This window comes from Gymnoscopelus microlampas, assembly GCF_963454915.1.
Source record: "Gymnoscopelus microlampas genome assembly, chromosome: 4".
Lineage (NCBI taxonomy): Eukaryota > Metazoa > Chordata > Actinopteri > Myctophiformes > Myctophidae > Gymnoscopelus > Gymnoscopelus microlampas.
In genome coordinates, this window is record NC_139941.1 from 3,989,712 (window position 1) to 4,012,577 (window position 22,866).

Sequence of the window (22,866 nt, forward strand, 5' to 3'; positions counted from 1 at the left end):
ACTTTTGTTGACTATGTAACTTTTTTTAAAGACGGGGTGCCGTGATTTTCAGTGATCCCCCCCCCCCCCCCCACGCCTCCAGTTCATTAAGTATATCTGGTTCTCACCTTAGCACCTCCTCCACCACCTTAGCACCACCCACCTGTCCTAGTCCCTCCTCCTCCTCATGCCCACACCTGTTGTGTTATGATAATGAGGGGGAGGGTATATTTTTACTGTTTCATTAAAGTGCTGCTTTTCTATTGGCACGTTTGACCCTCAAGGTTTCAGCCCCCAGGTAGAAACTCAAAATAGTCAGAGAAGACATAAAACACCATAAAAACGCCACCAGGGGGCTTAATGAAGTTCTATCAACCTCATAGACACATGAAAAACAGAAAAAGTGCAAAACCATGGCACCACCTCTTTAATGACTAAAATGTAATTTTGTCCAATCTGTACACAATACAATACAATATAACTTTGGTATAAATTTGGTCTCCTTGCTCTTCTATTGAGACATTTAGATCCTGTCAAAGGTCATGTCTCACCTAGACAGTGACACCTGATGGTCAAGATTACATTTATCCCCTGAGCAAGCAGCTAAATTGTAAAAATGTCAGCACTTGTGCAGAAAACCGGGTTCAAATCCGGGGTAGAAGAGGAAAGTTACGTAGTGCAGCTTTAACAAGAGTTTTTGACTAAATAATAAGCACAGTGGATCCATTGGAACTCGGGTTCTTTGTCTTTTCCCGACAACGGCAACGATATTTGTCCGTTTTCATCGTATCCCTTTCTTTTTTTGCGTGGTGTCACGGTGCTGAGCATGTATGTGTTGGACAGGGTGTCTGTGTGTATTTGTAAGTCAAAGCAGATAGATTTGGGCAGGGGGGCTGCGCGTGTGTGTGTGTGTGTGTGTGTGCGTGTGCGTGTGCGTGTGCGTGTGTGTGTGTGTGTGTGTGTGTGTGTGTGTGTGTGTGTGTGTGCGTGTGCGTGTGTGCATGTGTGTGTGCGTGTGTGCGTGTGTGTGTGTGTGTGTGTGTGCAGGGTCACAGCTGTGTTTGACAGCCTGTCAGCACTTTGCTTGTGGAGTGCATTCATCAATAACCGGGGCCTGCCCGGCCTGCTTGCTTTGTCTGCTGTTTTAAAACTACATTTGCATATTAAATGGTCCGTGTCCACTGGACACTGCAGCAGGTGACTATACATGATGTCATGAATACAACTTTTACTCCATAGGCAGTATAGTTCTCAAACTTTTGTATGTCAAGGACCCCCAAATATTTTTTATTTGGACCGCAGACCCCCATCTGACAAGGTTTTGTGCCAGGGACCCCCATAAGAGAAGATTTATGTAAAAAAAAAGAAAAAAAAGAAAAAGCTAATTTATTCAAAAATTTTCAAACAGCTGTGGGTCATCAACATGTCCGTACATGGACAAACATGTCCGTGGCAAGACATGTCTATGTCCGTGGCACATTTTTTATTTTGAAAAATAATTCTAGATATAGCCTATATATTTTCTTCATTATAATGTACAAACATATAAAAATGCGTTTGAATAACTTTGGTGACTCGTAAAGTAACATTCTCATTACATGTGTTGCAGGAGACACCTTGCATTAGGTGAGGACAACAAGACAGCTAAAGGAAATGATTGCTAATAGCTGCCTCAATTCTGTGAAGGTAGCAAAATGTGCTTAAAAAAAGGTAATATTGCCAGAATCACATAGGCCTAACCCTAAATATATATTAACAGACTCCTGATGTGCCATATTGGGTGCGTTCGGAAATACAGCACTGAGCGCACTGGCCAATGCAAACTAATAGGCGAGTGCGCTCCGGTGCGCCATTTCCGATCGCACCCATTGTCTACTCTGTTCCACAGAACTACACATTTTAAAACAAGCCACCATCACATAAATAGATCAAATATTATTTGGGGGGGAGAGCCGATCTACAAGCTGCATTATTATTATCCAAATCAATCAATCACAACACATGCTTGTGAGCTTGTAGATCAGTCATTTTCTTATCTTTTTCGCCTATATAATGACATGCCCAACATTGGGATGTCAGGGTTAAAGTGGTAGCTATACTTCGAAAACCTGGAGACTGGGAAGTTATCCACTGTGTACTGGCAGGTGGCAGTCCTGAGACAGGCATTAAATGTGGCATGGTCCAAGTATATTTCATGTTTGGGATTTCAATAATTGACAACTATAATAACACTCCACAATCATAATCCACGGAAACCCTCCATCCACAGCCTAGGACCCCCTCCAACCTAAAAGTCAGCTCACGTGACGTCTGATCAAAGTTAGGTGCCTTCACATTAAACTATTGTGACACTGCATTCAATTAAAATCCTGGCAAAAGTTAGTGACACCCACAGTCACAAAACTAGAGGGAGAGTAAACAACAATCTGGTACCACCCACCCATAAAACAAACATGGGCAAATTCTCCTTCTACAGCACGGCCACCAAGGTATGGAATAACCCCATCCCTCAAAAAATGCAGTTCGCTGGGCTCATTTAAAACAGCCCTAAAAACTCATCTTTCTGGAGGCCATAAGAGGAGGTACTGTAGTACCAGTTTCCCGGTAGACAGACGACCCCCCTCCCCCTTTTTTGTATATATATATATATTTATATATTTTTTTCATGCTCTTTTTGTACATAGTGGTATCTCTGTATTTTTATGTTGATTTTTGAACTGTTTGGTTGCTACTATATATGTCTATGAAATTAATTCAAGGACCCCAACGGAAGCAAGTCCGCAAGGACTTTTTTGGCCGGACCTTTTAGACAAAAGTATTATAAATGTAACTGTGTTGTTTTACATTCTTTTGCCTAATACAAATTTCAATCAATCAATCATACCCTTCATTAATCACTCATCATGTACAATATCCTTTTTGTTTCTCAATTTCCTTGTTCCAGTGTTCCATTGGCATTTTATCCTTGACGTTTGTGTGAGAAGCACTTAACATGTAATTATTATGTCTAATAAATCAAAACAAATCAAGTATAGCTTGCAGGGTGTGTCTTTTTTCGTTGTTACATGTGCATGCCTTGCATGCCGTGGACTTTCTCATCAACAGAGAATACCTGATCACCTTAATGGAATCCACTAGCTGCCGTACCTTGCCAAACCAAATGGTTTAGCTCGTAGAACTTGATCTCCTTCTGTCCTTAAGTAACACTGTCTTTTGAAAAGCCAGCAATCTCTATATTAGCCATATGATGTATAATACGCACCCACTCACCTTTGCAGTGGCCTTTTTGAGGTTGAAGCACTGTCTGTACTGATGAGACTCAATTATTATTATCCAAAATAATTAGGATTTAATCTGTTGGTGGTTAAAGGTAGGGTAAGTGATATTTTGTGGTAATTGTTTTGTTTGTTAAAAGGTTAAAGTACTGTATTCTGATAGTAATCATTGGTACAGAGCATTTGTTCAGTCACAGGGGTCTCTCCAGCTCTTTAGTAAACATAATATAGTACATATTTAGGTAGGTGACAACATTTAAGCCAATCAGGAGATAGCACTGTAAAAGCATTTTCTGTTTAATAAAGAGCTGGAGAGACATACAGTAGGAGACTCCTTTTACTGAACAAACACACTATAGCAATGAGTACTATCAGAATATAGAGCTATTTAACACTTATTTTAACACAAGTAAATCACTTACCCTACCTTTAAGTGGCTCTATTAATGCAGACATACTTAAAATGTGCAGCACATTGGAATAGACCCTATGACACATTAGGCGTCCATTAGTATACATTTAGGGCTAGGCCAATGTGTTTTTGGTAAGACGATTATTTTGCATGTCCGTGGCAAAAAGGAAAAATAAATGTCCATCACAAGCTGCTACGGTGAAGACCCCTGAGCTGTGAGCTTGTAGATCTGCTATTCTTTAATAACCAACGTATGAGTGGATAAACTGGTTAAAATGATTGTGATGCTATGCTAACTTTTGCTGGACACCTCCTAACCCCCCCAGAGCCAAAATAGTAACCACTTAAGCCATATTGTCAATAAAGAAAGAAAGAAATACAGTATGTGCGCGCGCGTTCGCGTGCGCGTGTGTGTGTGTGTGTGTACGTGCGAGCGTGTATAAAGTAGTAAGACATTTTACACTTGTGAGGACATCAACATTTTAGAACGCAGATTTTATGAATGTCGTTTTTACAATATTTTGCCATTTTAAACACAAACCTGAAAAGGATGCATTGTGAGCTTGCAGATCGTCTATTTTCAGTATTCGACGCAACGCAACTAAATGTAAATCAGGCATAACTGTAACCCCAACCCCTAAACCTAATTGTAAACCTAACTCCCCAAATCAGTTTCAACCATAAAACAACAATCCTTTCTCGTGAGGACCAGGAAAATGGTCCTCTTTATGTCTATTTCTCAAATTCTACTATACCTGAGGGGACATTTGCCCCTCACACGCGTGTATGCGCGTAGCTGTGTGTTTGTATGATTCCAATAATTTTTCTAAATAGGGTTTAAGAATCATTTAGCAACTAGTGAATGGATGAAAGGGGTGTTCTACCATGATGGATGAAGCTATCACATTGCCTTTGAAGTGCCTCCCTGCTGCCTGCGGGCGTTTTAAGGGTTAGGCCCAAATAAATTTCATCCCACTCTCATGTTTGACACCCCACCCAGGGGCAGGCCCGACAGCCCATAATAGAAACCTGATCTGAGGCTACTGAAAAACACACTGTTTTTTTTTTGACGCAGGGAAGCGGAATTTGGTGCACAGTAGAATCCTCTGTGTCAATTGTTTTCTGTTTAATAAAGAGCTGGAGAGACATGGAGACTCCTGTTACTGAACAAACACTCTATAGCAATGAGTACTATCAGAATATACAGCTATTTAACACTTACTCTAACCAAAGAAAATCACGTACCCTACCTTTAATGGAAATACGTAATTTAGCCTGTTGCAACTCGGAAACGTTTTTTTGTACTTATCGTTGAATTTGTATTTAATTTCTTTATATTCATATTTATCTTGGTTTGGCCCTCTTCCTACCTCTCCAGTATTTCTAAGAAATGCTCTGATCTTATCTAACCTTATCTTATCTACTGTAACTGCAAAGGCCGTTTGAACCAGGTACAGAATAACATTCTCTTTGAGCGGAATCGAGCGAGAAAACAGATCAGAGCACAAAATGCAGACATTCTCGACGACATTTCCCATTACACCAAAGCCACTGGGAAAAAGCTTCATTCAGCGGCCACAATGGCCATTCTATTGGATGACAAATCGTAATTATGTCTGGGCTGCCTGCGATTGTCTGACATGGCCTTCAAAACTGTGTTGAATTGACGACATTCCTTTTTGCTTTCATCCCCCGCAGCTGGCTCAATAAGGCTTCCATGCAAGCCAAGATGTCTTTTTCATTTGCCTCCTACATGGCATACCCTCTTATGTCCCCAAAAATCCCGATACGTCCTTGAACTGCTTGTGGGAAGAAAGACGGGGCTGCAATAAGCCTCGCACAATCAACATTCTCTCTCAGTCAATCTAGTAAACAACTAACGCTGGTTCTTCCCCCCCCCCTGAATCTGTGATACAAATGGTGAAAACGGAGCTGTCCTCTGATCAAGTCCAACCTTGATCCGAGGTCGAGAGACACACAAAAGCAGTGGTGGAAAAAGTACTAGATTCTTGTACTTACGTAAAAGTATCAATACTGCAATGTAGAAATACTCTGTTACAAGTAAAAGTCCACAATTCAAAATTGACTTGAGTAAAATTACAGAAGTATTGGCATCAAAATGTACTTAAAATACCAAAAGTAAAAGTACTCATTTTGCAGAAATGTCCCATTTCAAGCTTTCAAAATGTATCGAAATCTTTTGAAAATAGCAGATCTACAAGCTCACAATGCGTCGCATTGTGAGCTTGTAGATCTGCTATTTTCAAATGGCCAAAATGTATATAGGGCTGAAGTGGTTAATGTATGTTTGGTAAAAATAATCAATCTACAAAGTAACTAGTAACTTAAGTAACTAGTAACTAAACTAAGTGCAGTACTTAAGTAAATGTACTTAGTTACTTTCCACCAAAAGGGACATAGTCTCTCTCACTCATCTCGAGGGAGATTTATATTTGGTAGCACGCTGGTGTCGCGTACCGGAAATACCCAATTTACAAGCTCACAACAGCTTGTGTTCGTGTGTGTGCCTGTCTGTGAATCTGTGTGTGTGTGTGTGTGTGTGTGTCTGTGTCTGTGTCTGTGTCTGTGTCTGTGTGTGTGTGTCTGTGTGTGTCTGTGTGTGTGTGTGTGTGTGTGTGTGTGTGTGTGTGTGTGTGTGTGTGTGTGTGATCCGCATATCTCGAAAACCATCTGACCGACTCACTTCAAACTTGGTGTGTTTATCACCAATTAAGGGCCAGAGGGGGTGCAGTGCTGAGTCGGAGGTCGCTTACGCTATGAATATTCCGGAAATATATGAGGAAAATATATGAACCTGATATATCTTTGCATATACCGGAAGTATCTATAAAATCTGATATGGTTATGAATATACCGAGAATTTACCACAAATATCTATGGATATCTATGAACCAGATATACAGCATCTACAGTATGACTATCCTATATTAAAGGTAGGGTAAGTGATTTACTTTAGTTAATGTAGCAGGGCTATGTAAAGCAATGACTACGCCACCCACACATATAGGAGTGAGGGATCCTTTAAACACATTAACCATATACTGTATATATATATATACAGGTGTATAGGACTGAACAAGGTAAGGTTCCCCAGAAAGGTACGGGTTCAGAATGAACAGAACCAGAGGCTGAGGTATCAAATGTGTCAAGTTTATTCAAACAGTTGGTATACAAAATAGTCAGGTAAAATACATAAAGGAAGAAAGCAGTTAGTATTATGGGAGTTCTGCAAAGGGACTAAACCCAAAAGGCAAAGGGGCAATAAGGGTAAGGGCTTCGGGGCCTCTAAAGTAAATATACCGACATTAAACAAATCAAATCCAAATAATGCAAAACCAAAAGCAAATAAAGTAAATAAGCAAATCAAAACAAAATACAAATACGCAAAACCAAAATCAATCTCATGCAATGCTACTTAATGGCCCAGTATAGCGCTGTCCTCAGTCAACTCTATTGCACACAGTCCAATAGCAAAAACCCATCTAAATAGTATATATAGCACGGTGGGAAAAACAGTGATGGTTAGTTCAGCTCCTACAAAAAAATCAAATAATAAAGCATTAGACCAACCCTCCAACAATTCATCCCAGACATTAGGCCCCGATAGCAAGATGACAAAATACAGCAAAATAACAAACATACCCAATGAGTCAATGTATGCTCATGGCTCCCATTGATATCGGCCTGCACAGCCACAGGGTACTGCTGCTCAAAGGACCTGGAGGCTTCTGGAAATACAGATGTATATTAGTATAACTAACAACAGGCCTAATATTGTCAGCCAATCTAAACTCTTATATATACACTATTATGCTACCATGAGGTATAAAAACCTTGTCATTTGTTTCAGATTGTCTTACTGAGAATTAGTCTGTACCCCTCATGCCTCCAGGTCTCTCTCACAAACACTCAAGCCAGGCTTCTGGCTAGACAGGAGGCCACAAACCTGGCCACCCCTCTTTATGCACTTTCCTTAAAGGGCCAGTGCTACATTAAGATAAGTGTTAAATAGCTCTATATTCTGATAGTAGGCTAATCTTTGCTATAGAGTGTTTGTTCAGTAAAAGGAGTCTCCCATGTCTCTCCAGCTCTTTATTAAACAGAAAATGCATTTTCAGTGTTCTCTCCTGATTAGCTTAAATTGTGTCACCTACCTGAAAATGTATTTATATTCTGTTTACTAAAGACCTGGAGAGACCCCTGTGACCGAACAAACACTCTGTATGATTACTATAGTACTTTAACCTTTAAAAACAATTAAAAAATAAATAAATAAATATATATATATATATATATATATATATATATATATATATATATATATATATATATATATATATATATATATATATATATATATATATATATATATATATATTTTTTTTTTATATATATATATATATATATATATATATATATATATATATATATATATATATATATATATATATATATATATATATATATATATATGTATATATTACCCTACCTTTAAAATTGACTAATGGGGGCAGACCTCTGAAGAATAAGGTTAGAATAAGGAATTCTGACTCAGCCTTAAACAAACCACGCCCACATCACTATGACAACATAAACAAACCACGGCCACGTCAGCAATCTCCATGTATGGGTATAAAAAGGACATAGACTGACAGAAACAAACCATATGTGGGCACAAAAGGGACACAGACATATTGGTCAGATCGGCAGTGCGGCGTATAGTTTACGCGGCCCGAACTCTATCACAGGAAATATCCAGAAATATTTGCGAATATCTATGCTAGCCGATTTACAAGCTCACAAAGTGACGCGTTGTGACCTTGTAAATCATCTATTTCTGACACTATTAAGTGTAAATCCAGGTGTCAGAGGTGAGGTCAAGCGTGCGTGTTCTTCAAAGTGAGCCAATCCCGTCAGCATTTCATATGAGGACACATTGAAGATGTCATCCATCCGGCAGGACGGACTTTAGAAATATTAACGTGTGCCAGCCGCCAGGGATTGTTGGCTCGCGGGCAGTGTTGATTTTGAGCACAAATTTTGATTTAGTTTTGGTCATATTTTAGTCAACTGAAATGTTTCACTTTTTGTCTAGTTTTAGTCGACTAAATATCATAAGATTTTAGTCGACTAAATCTACAGTTGATTTAGTCGACTAAAATGTATTTTGGCGGTGCCTTGATGGCGTCGTAATGACACTTAGTTGCATGCTGAAAATAGCCGATCTACAAGCTCACAACGCGTCGCAGCGCGACGCGTTGTGAGCTTGTAGATCGGCTATTTTCAGAGCGCAACACCCGTTCTACTGGATCTCTTCTCCACTAGTCCCTCACTAACATTTTAGTCTAGTTTCCATTTGTTGACGAAATTGTCAATGTATATTTAGTCTTAGTTTTAGTCATCATAGCTTAGTTTTTATATCGTTTTTATGTAGTTTTCGCCAGTGAAAAAATGTAGTCGACGAACATTTTTCGTCATAGTTATAGTCGACGAAATCAACACTGCTTGCTGGGTATGTGCAGGAGTTGCTAATCGGTATGGACAGAGCGGGAGCCGGTCTGTCAGCCCACTGGGGCAAATCCCACCCTGACACTGACAGCCATGGAGGTGGATTTTATTCACTAACCCGGGGTGAGAGGTCACCATCACAATCAATGGCCACTAAAAAAGAAGCGGATAGGAGAGGCCAGGGCGCTGTGTTCCGCTGTTATTGATGGGTCATTACACCCCGGAATGTCTCGCCACGCTTCATTCTATTCATACACTGTCGAATCCCCGCTGTTCATTTCACTCTGCGAGTGTACAAATGGAACCAAATGGACCCTCTCAGAGTTACATTAACACCGAGGGCCCTATTTTGCCTTATGACTAATCTTATTAGGCTTTTTCTTTTTTTTTCTCGGTCGATCTACAAGCTGTAGATCGGCTATTTTCACGATTCTAAAATTAAAAATGCCTATTGCCTAATGAGATTAGTCATAAGGCATAAGGCACTGCGCAAAATAGGGCCCTGAGACCTGAAAACGTTTACAGACCCATATTGAGCAAGAGGACAGGATCTCAGCTAAGTATGTGTGGGCACCGAACACTTTCAAGGATTTCAAGTGGGCCCTGGTCCAGAAAAAGTTTAAGAATCACTAATTTACAATTTACAAGACTCCCTCTTGCTTGCCCCAGAACGGTGTGATAGCAAAACATGCCCCCTTCTTTTTTATCACACGTCGAGGGGGCCCTGTAACACAGAGCTAAAAGTGATTTAACTTCCACCCATGGGTGGCACCACCAACGCTACAAATGTCACTGAGTTTTTTTTTTTTTACCAAATAAGGCACAAATGCTCTCATGCATCATCTGACAATGACCATCAAACAGGGTCGTCATACTCCATACCGTTTGCCTGTATTTATCTTTAAAAAAAAGTGGACAGAGCCTATTTCTTACAGGAAATGCCATATATCATGTACGCAACATTCAATCATCCCCAAATTGGAATTGCATGTTGAAGAGCCTCTAAAGAGAGCACACCTCCAATGGCACTTTCACGTCTGCCCATAGGGGGCGCCACCAACGTGAACAGTTGCACCGTCTGTCTTACAAACTCTATCCGCCCCTCTCCCCCTGCAGCTTCCTCAGGTCCTGAGGAAGCTGGAGGCCATCAGGGCCAACCACTCCCACCCCCTGACACCGTCCACATGGAGACTGAAGGGTGAGTTAGCAATAGGAAGGACTTATTCTTCTACCCCAAGATGAGGCTGGAGGGCTGTCGTCCGTCCTTTATACCATTAAGACCTGAAGAAGCATCTGTGTCACATTTTCAATTGAACTAAAAAGCATTATTTTACACCTTGGCTATTCAAAAATAGCAGATATACAAGCTCATAGCGCGGCACCGAGTGCCGCGCTACGAGCTTGTATATCTGCTATTCTTTGAATATATATTGTTTAAAGCGAACATTTTAAACTCTATTCTTTGCTTCTGGGGGGTCCCTGGAACAAAATAGTGTGAGATAGATGGGGGTCGGCGGCCAAATACAATTTTGGGGGTCCTTGACATGAAAAGGTTTGAGCACCACTGATATAGAAACATATTTTTTGTTCAGAATACTGATTTAGAAAACATTTTGTAGAATCAGCCTCAGGTCTTAATGGGTTATACCGTTTGCCAGGAGAATGCATAGCGAACGAGGCACGTATTAGGGCAACGGTGAAAAGGACTCTCTGTGACTTGCAAGCATTAGATGGTGTGTGTTTATTGTGACATCCACCTGTAATGTTACCTGTGGTCTGTGCGCTGATGTCATAACTACTATTTTTGTACTGTATACTTTGACAGCTCATACTGTCATGTAAAATGTTTTCATGCTATGTAATGTAATGTATTTCTGTGTGGACCCCAGGAAGAGTAGCTGCTGCTATGGTAGTAGCTAATGGGATCCAAATAAACACACAAATCTACTTTCATATTCAGTGAGAGTGTCTCTGTCTGTCTGTCTGTCTGTCTGTCTGTCTGTCTGTCTGTCTATCTAGCTATGGCTGCCCCCACGACTAACACAGCCCTGGGTACACTGGGTAGGCAATCCGGCTTGGCGGAGATCTGTGCTCAGAGGGGCGCACCGTTCTAGTTTTCTTTCTCCAGATCACCACCATAGTGGCAGATAGACTACCGACAAATAATCTTCAGCTTAATAAAAGTAATGGATTGGATTAGAAACTCTCAAGTGTAGTGGTTTGCTTACACGTCAGCAACCACAAAAGTATTAATTACAAGAAGATCATCAGTCACTCCATGGCATGATGTAAGTGAGGAGGTCACCCAAAACCTTGTCGACATGTAATGAGGCATCAGCGCTAATGGAGTGTTTGGAGAGCACTTTTTGGAGCTGTGTACTACATGTTTGAAAACATGAGTGCATTTTAACTTTTTTTATTTATTTTTTATTTTCAGGCCGTGACCCCCAAAAATAATCATATATGAACTGGGGTACCCCCCACCCTGACACTTGGAATTGTAGGCATTATATTTAGTTTGACTCGGTTCCACAGATAAATATTGTGAAAATAGCCGAACTACGAGGCGTTGTGATAAATAAAAATACAAATAAATACATTTGAATTAAAATGGTCATTAAATTGACACTTTACAGTAGAAATGTGCAGATACCCTGTATACACTTATTCTGTATGTTGGTTTGTTTACTGCTGAGTGAGAAAACAATGTTGCCATCAGGTCAACATTTTTGTCAGATCCTGATTCCTTTGTCTAGGAGACATGACCTTTGACACGATCTAAATGTCTCAATAGAAGAGCTTGGAGACAAAATACAACCACCGCAATTGTACAAGTTATGTTGTATTAACACACTCTTAAAGATTGGACAAAATGTCATTGTATTCATAATATTCTTTTCAAAATATCACTTAATGCACCTTTAAAAAATAAATACTTTATTGTTCATCCCCCATTCTAGAGGGAGTTCTTTGTCACTTCCCACAACAAAGGTGACTTGTGGGCCGGGGGTTGAGTGGTCCAGATCTAATCATGCCAACATCCTTAAATATTTAATTGAATTTGCTGTTTGGCCGATGACCTCTGACCCCAGAGGAACAGTAATCTGATCACCGGGTCATGTGACTTTTCAATACCCTAATGAGGGGGCTTTAGGTTAAAGTGGACAGTGGCCTCCAGGCTGATCCACTACTCCACTGTGTCTCAACATGGGGCCTAGGGACCCCCCGGGGGTCCTTGGTGGGGGGCTCCAGGGGGTCCCCAGCTAAATGATTGCTAGCTAGAAAACAAATGGACCCGTACCGGGTCTGTAACTCTGAGAGGGTATACAAATGGAACCGAATTTGGTTCCATTTGTATACTCTAAGAGTTAATGCAGTAAGTGTTTGTTCGGTAACTGGAGTCTCCATGTCTCTCCATCTCACTCGTCAGTAAACAAAACACAAAAAAAATGCATTTTCAGGTTCGGGATACCAATTTTGTCCAATCATGAGAGAGAACTCATACTCACAGGATACATGATCCTGATGAAATTGGAAGTGATGACAAACGAGTAAATATCCCTTTATTTTTTGTTTCCTACATCTTGTTTTTAATTATTATTATTTCAAAACATTTTCAAAAGAAACTAAAAAAACTAAATTTTTCATGAATTCATGAAACAACATTTTTTTTTTTTTTAAATGAAAAATTCTAAGAAATTCCATAAATTAGAAAACAATGTTTAAAGTAGTGAAAACAGCCGATCTACAAGCTCACAACGCGTCGCATCGCGACGCCTTGTGAGCTTGTAGGTCGGCTATTTTCACTAGCTTGGGTCCTGTGGAGACACATTTCTCTTTTGGGCCTCGAGCTAAAAAGCGTAAGGAACCACTGGTCTGATGCATATCAAACCAGGGGTCTTCAACGTTAAAGAGGTTGAGAATCACTGCACTATACTGTACTCTCTGGTAACAAGTCTGTCCCATATGAGGTGGGAGAAAAAAAATGAAAACACTTATTTTTTTGAGTATTTTGGGCTGATTTAAATCACAGGTCAAATTTGACCCGCTAACACCACAAGTGGATGCAGTTTTCTAACACAATGCAAGGGTTAAGTAATAGTCCTGCTTTCAGCATTTTACCTGAGTAAAAGCACACAAGCATTGGCATCAAAATATACTTAAGTAGCAAAGTAAAAGTAAGTAACAAAGTAACAAAGTAAAAGTGCTCATCATGAATGTCCTATTTCACCTTTTTGTTTTTTCTCCTGAAAATCTTTCAAACTCTTTGGAATAGTTGAATGTTTTGAAACAATAATCGAGATCTACAAAGTAACATGTCATTAAAAATGTCAAATAATTGTAGTGGAGCAAAACAAGTGTGATATTTGCCCTCGGAGGTGTACTGAAGCACGTTTAATAAAGAAAACAAAGTAGAATGTTACCTCAAAATCGCACTTAGAGGCACTATACTCGAGTAAACTTATTTAGTTACTTTCCACCACTGGACAGCATGAATGATGCCAAGCACTCCCCCAAAACTCCTGATAAAACCCATCTCTCCACCAGTGTTCATTTTGACCACAGATATTTATTTAGTATTATAATCTTTTGAATAAAATGAGTCTTACGTTTTATTATGTTAGTCATCTGACATGTCTGTGTGTTAGTCGCACTGCAACGAGTTGTGAGCTTGTAGATCAGCTATTCTCGGAGCATGACACCCGGGCATAAAATGTCTTAGCTCTACTGGATCTCCTCTCCACTATAGTGCCTCCCTGACATTTTAGTTTGTGTTCGTTGACAAAATAGGCTCTATTCACAGCAGCCATATTATGAAGACATTCACAGGTGTTACCAATGATACTAATGAAGGCTGTGTTCCATTCTGGTCAAACAGAGTCAGGGTGCTGATATTGTGCATGTTGGCTCACTGGAAACACTCTGTTACACCAGTGGGTCTACAGTTGGGGTCCAGGGACCCTCATGGGCTTCCAAATGGCCCCTTACAGATGTGTAACTCTGAGAGTGTACAAATGGAACCAAATGGACCCGTTTGGTTCCATTTGTACACTCTCAGAGTTATGGGGGTCGTGGAAACCACTGTGCTACACTAAATGGAACAGAGCCTTCATGAGTATCATTGGTAACACCTGTGAAGGAAGTGATAATATGGCTGCTGTGCATAGAGCTATTGTCAATATATTTAGTCATAGTTTTAGTAATTATGGCTTCGTTTTTAATTTGTTTGTATTTAGTTTTTCGTCCGTGAAAAAAGCTAGTCGACGAACATTTTTTGTCATGGTTTTAATCGATAAAATGAGCACCGGACGTCACCGGTCTGCTCATTAAAGTGAGACTTTGCCACAGTAGGCACAACCTGGACAGCCTGAATGATGTCAAGCAGTCGCCCAAAACTCCTGACACTTCTCTCTCTCCCCACACACACACACACACACACGCACACGCACACGCACGCACACGCACACGCGCGCACACACACACACACACACACACACACACACACACACACACACACACACACACACACACACACACACACACACACACACACACACACACACACACACACACACACACACGCACACAAAACAGCCCTCACTCCACCACCTTCAGCCGCAGACGGATGGTCTGCCTCATTTTATAGTAGCATTATTGATCAGCGCGGTGCTTGTCAGTGATGCATAAAATTAACACTGTGTTATAGAGCCATGGATTTCTGTCAACGCCAGGACAAGATAAGCCATTATCGGACGACCGGCCCCTAATTTGTTTTTGTTTATACAGAAGTATAAAGTAACACCGCAACGAGCACCCAATAATAACTCTATTACCTGCGGATCCCACTAAGCTTATTGATGGGTGCCCATCTTGGCTTCCCAGCTCCTAATTACATCAGCCTTTTCTCTCAGCCTTAATTAAGCAATCTTTACTCCATTTTAGCGGCTTAACGCGCCGCGCAATGAAACGCCATTAGTTAAATTGCCCGCATTTACAGAATTAAGACTTTCAGGGCCGTATTTTTACAGTCAGATAAAAAAACAGAAACGCAACACCTAATTGACCATTTCCTTCAATTTTATGCAGCTGTGTTATAATAAATAACAATCTGTGACGTGATTGGTTGCTGTCGCGCAGGAAGTATTCTGTTTCCATGGCGATATGATGCTCAGTCATGTGTGTTACAATATTGGGCCAACAAAAAAAAGGGAATGGGTTTTCCAATCAAATTTGCCACAATATAGGAGACATTTAAATAGGAATGGATCATTTGAGGATTACATCTTGTATCTGTAAAAGTTTGTTAAAATAACCATTGTTTAAAAAGTGTCCATTTGGTTCCACCACCTCTCTGAGTTAATTTAAAAATGATGTAAGTGATATGTTCTTATTAAAATAAGTGCTAAATAGCTCTGTGATAGTAATTGTTACTATAGAGAGTTTGTTCAGTAGCATTGTTAAATAGCTCTATATGTTTGTTAAGTAACAGTGTTAAATAGCTCTTTATTGTGATAGTAATCATTGCTATAGTGTTTTTTCAGTGACAATGTTAACTAGCTATATATTTTGATAGTGATTGTTACTATAGAGTGTTTGTTCAGTAGGCCTAAAGGTCCTTACATAACGGCGAATATAGCGAATATACGCAAAATTCGGACTCGTTCCGAATAATTAAAAGACGTTTTTTTTACACAATAAAAAAGGTCCTGTGGTCTTTGATGGCCATATGTGAGTTATTGGGGGCTAGAAGAGCTACTGTAAATAATAATAAAGAAATCGCCGGGTTATTGTGTAAAAAAAGACATATTTAGCCACCTGCCCGATTGCCACTGTAAAAAAAGATCGCGAAAATTGATAAAGCTATAGAAAGCAGTAAATGAAAAAAATATTAACACTCATCTTTTATTTACTTTAATTACAAGCATAAACCTTGGTTGTAAAAAAAACAAAGTTGTCCTTTAATAGTCAGCATCAGACTGTGTGCATATGAGAGAATGTTATTGCAGCAAATAAGACATACGTCGTTGTGAAGTTAAAAGCAGGATTTTATTTCTAAATATGCTACAAGTCAAATGGCAAGAAACAAGAAATCTCTTTCATCTGTGTTTTATGTTTGTATGTTGTGTACCCCTGAGCACCAAAATCCAGCATTCTACTAAACGCACTGGATTCATCCAAGATGAGAAAACAAAAACAAAAAAAGGGAAAATAAAAGAGATATTTAAAGCTTCATACATAGCGAATAAAGCCGAGTATCTAAAAACTACCAGCATAGCATAGCTAAAATACAAAGTAAACAACAGGTTATTTAAGTAAGTACATAAGTGAAAATCCTTTTTTTTCCTTTCTCTTTTACTCTTTGTCGCCCCAAAAGCTGTCACTTTGGTTTTCAATTTGTTGTTTCGCTCTGAAATCGTTGATTTAAACGCTCTTAAAACAAAGAGAGCTCCGCGGCTCCACGAAGACTCTTTGGTGAGAAGAAGGATGATGGTGATCTGAACGTCCTCGTGTCACACAGTCATCAAAAAAGGTGACCAATGGTTGGCAATGTTTTTTACACGTGTATCCCTCCTCCGGCCTTCAGCAGTATGTACATAGTTAACGCTCATTTCATAGTCTGACTTCGCCTTAACGAAACGCGCCGGCCGACACCGACAACCGTGCAACTTTCAACGGCGAGTCGACCGGTCTCGTTGGCCTCGTGGTCGATCGTCGAGATGTAAATGAGCTTTTTTTCCTTTTTTTTGTGTGGAAGGGATGAGGATAAGAAACAGTCATGAGGAATAGACTGTGCCAGTACTGTGTTCACTGGTGGGGGGGGGGGGGGAGATTTACATCTAGGATATCCAAAGTAAAAAATGAACGATTTCATGATTGCAGTTGTGCGCTTTTCTCTCGTGCCTCGTACAAAGGTTCTCCCGCCCGCATACAGTCATGTCCTTCAGTAAAAAGAAATAAACAATCAAAATCACCTTCGCAAAAGGATGTACGGGCTTTTGTCTTGTGAACTCTTTGCTACATTAAGGATGGATCGACGGATACATTCTTTGGAGAAATAACTTAAGATTTGAGCTGAGGTCAGGTAACGTGTCGTATCGCGGCTCAAATTGTGGCATTCTGGATGTGATGCACTTTACCGCGTGTTTAGCATGCGACGTTTGTGACGCGTTGCCAATTTGAGGCGGGACAAGGGATCCCGTTTTTTTTTTATTTGTCAAGCCAATTCCTTTAACCACTTCTAACCTGGCGTCCATATTTTGAACCAGAAATTGTTCGATCTACTAGCTCACAGTGCTTCGTGATAAGACACATTGTTAGCTTGTAGATCGGTTTTCTGCTACGTTTTTGAAAACATCAAATATTAAAGTGGTTAACAGAGCATTTAAAGGTGGAGTAAGTGATATCTATGGTTAAAACAAAAAGCGATTTTGTTAAAAAAAAAAAGTTAACGCTTTATATTCTGATAGTAATCATCATCCTCTATCCTGTATTGGTTCCCTCTCCTGATTGGACCAAATTAGTATCCTGACCTGAAACTGTGTTTTCTGTTTACTAAAGAGCGGGAGAGACAGGGAGACCCCCGTTACTGAACAAACACTCTATAGCAATGATTACTATCAGAATACAGAGCTATTTAACACACATTTTTACCAAATATCACATACTGCACCTTTAACCTCTACGGGGGATAACCCTCAATACAGATCACCATCTAGTGATGAGGCCATATTGAGCCGGCTGAGTGTATATATATATATATATATATATATATATATATATATATATATATATATATATATATATATGTTCAGTGGCATGGTGCGTTTAAGCACTTGGTATTTCTGCCGCCACGGGATGTAACAAGCACAAGGTGACATTTAAATGGACACCCTCTGAATGCCACCCGTCATGTCCACGTAATGACCTGAATCCTGAAGAAAACATGTTTCAAGTAAACACTGGATTTAAACAGACGACAAAACCACCTTCAACACCACAAAACGAACAGTGGGCTGCTTTGCCTTTCCTTTGTCAAAATGTACGTTTTTCCTTTTTATATATATCTTTTTTTTTTTTTTTTTAAACATTGCTATCTATACATGAAGTCACACTATATATTATCAACTTTATGAACAAATATCAGCCTGGAGCTGTGCGTATGTATACTTTAAATTGGATTCTATTATATATAGAGAGAGCATTGTTGCCACACGGTAAAAACAAACAAGCATCGTGAAAGACGTAGCATAAAATGCCCCCAATATGGTCCACTTCATATCCCCTTTGTCTTAAAAAGCATATTTCATTTTCTTTTCCACACAAACAACATGTTGAGCGACCACAAGTGGGCACATGTAAAAACTGGCAATTAATTAAGAGTGTGTACATGTTTGTTGGCACAGTCTATGACGAATGAGGTAGATGCGTGTGTTCATAGAATATTCCCTTCTTTGGTATAATTATACAAAATATGAAAAGAAAACAAAAGAAAAATCCAGTGATCTGTTGAACCAAAAACAAAAAGTGGCTTTACAATAAAAATAATAAAAATGAAATATATGAGGTATATCTTGTATTCATACTCTACTATGTCTATTTACAGGTAGATAGGTGAGGTATTCATGTCTGCATTCCAGAAGACTTTTTTTTTAAAAACAAAATAAAAAGGGTTTCGCAAACAAAGTGGTGAACGCAAATATTCTGCTGCCCAGGATTGAATGTAAAACAAAATAAATATAAATCTGAAAATTACATATTTTTTTGTGTCTTTTATCTGTTTTTTTCTTCGAACAGGCTTAATACACCCCTTATATATCATCAAAACGGTTTCCCCATTTCCCTTCATGATAAAGAAACAAAAGATATTTGATAGTTTTAGGAAGCAAAGCAAGAGACGGGAAGAGAGTGAAAGAAAGAGAGATGAAATAGTGAGAAACTTCCACTATTAACCACTTAAACCCCAGGATGGATGCATATTTTGACGGAAAACGTTTGCAGAAAATAGCAGATCAACAAGCTCACAACGTGACCATCGGCTATTTTCAGCAAAGACATTTAATGTAGAGCGAAAACAGAAAAGACACTATAGCATAGAGCCGTGAGGGACTCCGCTCAACCATATGGGGTTTAAGTGGTTAAATTTAAATTATAATCCGTTCCATGACAGCGTTGCTTGCAGAAAATATTCAATTTACAAGCTAACGCGTCGCGCCGCGACCCGTTGTTAGCTTATAGATATTTTAGCCGAGCAACACCCTCGAGAAACAGAGTATAAATTAGTATTTCTTTAGACACAAGTGCATTGCTAATAACAAAAAAGAAAACTGGATTCTATTCACAATATAAAGCCACTGCGTGATTGATAATTTGATTATACTCTCGACAACATGTCATGATATGTCCCGCCGGTTTGTCCTCTAGTTTAGCCCGTCACCTCTCAAAAAAAGTAGTAGAAGTGCTTTTTACCCGTTGCTTTGGTCGATCGGCATTTCTACGCAAACTAAACGCCAGGGCTGACCGCGTCAGTGTTGTGCTTCTATCTGATTGTAAATGCTTTCACAAACATCATTGGTACTTGCTTATTCATGGTGGCGCGTGTGCAGGCCGAGAGTCGACACTTTTTCCTAAACTTTAGGAAATCGTCTTGGACTTAAAAGACACATGCAATGTGTTCGCGGTGCAGCTCCCGACGCGTCCGTCTTTTCTCACGACAGGTTTTGTGAGTATTTCATTCTGAGCACACGACAGGTAGAGCAACTGGCGTGAGCTCGCGATAAGGTGCATCTAAAAATAAATATATATCGTGGAAAATTAATAGGAATGAAAAGTAATATGTAGAGAATATGACATAGATTTATCCAAGAAAACAATTGATCAAAACTTGTAGATTATAATTGTTATCATTGCAATTTAAGGAATAATCACAGGTACACTGGAGCTATTTAGAAATAGGATTTTTGGTTTTCTGAGCTGTATGCAGATCTGTGTCCAGATTTTTAAAAAAGGCTTCAAAATATATTACAAGACATTTCCACTATATTTTTTTAGATGCACCTGTACACTCGGCTGAATGACGGAGGCATCGGGAAAGAGCGATCGCTCGCCGTCTCGACAGCTTCCCTTGTCGCGCAGGGCTGAGCACCTGGTCAGCAATGCAGACACCAAGCATCGTGTGCAGACACCACCAGTGGTTCTCAAAGCTTTCAATATCAAGGACTGAAAGTATGTAAGGAGCATGCATTAGGCTACGGACCCCCATAACTCTCAGAGTTACAGACCCGTAAGGGTCCATTTAGTTCCTAACTATCAACAGTTTAGCTGGGGACCCCCTGGAACCCCTTTAAGGACCCCTGGGGGTCCCCGGACCCCACTTTGAGAACCACTGGACTACACCGCTGTCATATTCCCCCAAGTATGCACTTCGTGTTGATTTCATCGTTTGCAAGTTCTTTTTCAGTTTGATCAATGACGCTAAACCTCTCTCTCTCTCTTTCTCTTTGTTTGTTTTTAAATGACGCGACTGTCACGCCACCTTTGTGCTCAGACCACCTTCCGACATCTTCCAACTTCCATTTATTTTTGTCTTCTTTGGTATCAGCTCTAAGCTACGTGATTCTGACATCTGTGACAATGCAAACAGAAACAAAACAAACAAAAACAAAAAAAACGGCGGACTAAACCGCGCCTCGCTGGCGGTTCTGCAGGTTTCGGTGAGCCTCGTCCTCTAGTCGAAACGGACCGGCAGCCCAGAGTCTCAGTATGGTGGCGTCCCCCCCCCCCCCCCCCCGTGTCCCACTTCTGACACCACAGATTTTCTCTCTCTCTCTCTTTTTTTTAAAAGATGTTCCGAAGCAAACAGACATCTTTGAGGAAGCCAAAGATGGCTGGGTTCCTATGCAGCCTACGCAACACACACACAAACACACACACAATGTTTGTATTACTATACTTGTGAGGACATCAGCATTTTAGGATGCCAATTTTATAAATTACATTTTTAACCCTAACCCTAATAATAATAATAATAATAATGATAATAATAATAATAGCTCAGATTTATAAAGCACTTTTCTAAGTACCCAAAGTTGCTCTACATATTAAAGACAAGAAAATAACCAACTTTATGAAGAAAATAGCCTAGCATAAGCGTGCGTGTTGAGTTTGTAGAGCTGCTATTTTCCACGCACGACACCAGCGCGCAATTAAGTATAAATGGGACATAACTCCTGATCCCAACCCCTAAACCTAACCTCTAAATGTCTAATCCTAACCCCAACCCGAATCCTTTGCCAATTGTAAAGCCTAACTCATCAAATCTGTTTTGACCACAAAACTGCCATGTCTACGCTGTCCGTTTCTCAGATTCTGCTATACTTTGGCCTGACACAAGTATAGTAATACAGGTACACAGACACACACCCACACACACACACACGCGCGCGCGTATTCACGCATGGCACATGCACACAGGTAAAATGTCCTTTGAACACACTGCAGGGTGTGTGGGCGGGGCGACGTACAGGCGTGTGTCTGCTGTCAAGGTATGTATAGCGTGCGTGTGCGCGAGTGAGTGTGTGTGTGTGTGTGTGTGTGTGTGTGTGTGTGTGTGTGTGTGTGCGCGCGTGTGCGTGTGCGTGTGTGTGTGTGTGTGCGTGTGTGTGTGTGTGTGTGTGAACCCGAACGTTTGTGGTCTTATAAATCTATGGGTTTGCTGAGCCATAAAGAACCATGTCGACATCATGGGAAGGAGGCTTCAACAACAGTCTCTCTCCGGTGGGGGGGGGGGGGGGGTCTGTATTTCTGACCGCCTGGTGTCTTTAGGGACGGACAGACGGACATGGGGGGATTCAGAGATGGGGCGGAAGGAGGGTGGGGGGTGTCGGGGGGGATGTCGCGACGCTGCGACTCATGGGGAGGGGTTTCCGTGTCCGTGAAGCGAGGAGGTGGAGGAGGCGGAGGAGGAGGAGGAGGAGCAGGGGGTCTGGGTGGGGATGGGGGGGGGCTGCTGCTGCGCGGGGGGCAGCAGCCCCGGACTGCTCTTTCCCTGAGACTGGTGGTGGTGAGAGCTGGAGTGGTTGTGGGCGCGGTGGTGGCCGCCTCCTCCTCCTCCTCCCGGCATCCCTGCCATGGCCGGCTTGCGAGCGAACAGCGCTCCTAGAGGACGGGAGGAGGAGCACAGGTTATACGCGCAGAACCGTCTTAGAATACAATCTCCCTATGTATCTTTAACAATTCTCTTTCACCAAAAATAGCCGATCTGATTTGCAAGCTCACAAGCTGTGTGGTGTTGTGAGCTCGTAGATCGGCTAATTTCACCGAATGTTCGGCTATTGTGATATACCCAGAAAAGGGAAAGGTTCACGTGAAGACGTTCATTAACATTTAAATAAATATAAATAATCTTTTGTTAGAATAAGCTCTAAATAGCACTTTTTATAGCATAAACATTATTCCCATTACAATCATTGCTATAGTGTTTGTTAAAGTAAGCAGAAAATATTTTTTCAGGTCAGGATTTCAATGTTATCCAATCAGGAGAGAGAACTCGTACAGGATACAGGATAGACAAGTGAATTTGGAAGTGATGATGACACACTGGCACTGGAACACAATCTGATGGTCTGGCGTTTTTTCTCCTGATTGGCTGACATTTTTAAAGAGATGGGGAGAC

At 40.5% G+C, this 22,866-nt stretch overlaps 1 protein-coding gene across 2 annotated transcripts in view; it reads right to left on the minus strand.

Moving 5' to 3' along the window:
- Positions 1–16,134: 16,134 nt before the first annotated feature.
- arid3c (AT rich interactive domain 3C (BRIGHT-like)) overlaps positions 16,135–22,866 on the minus strand; it is a 129,737-nt gene continuing 123,005 nt past the window's right edge. For both annotated transcript variants that reach the window (XM_084055851.1, XM_084055850.1), the window contains one exon: positions 16,135–22,349. In XM_084055851.1, coding sequence (XP_083911977.1) covers positions 22,102–22,349 — 248 coding nt within the window. In that variant the 3' untranslated portion in view covers positions 16,135–22,101. The remainder of the gene's footprint in view (positions 22,350–22,866) is intronic.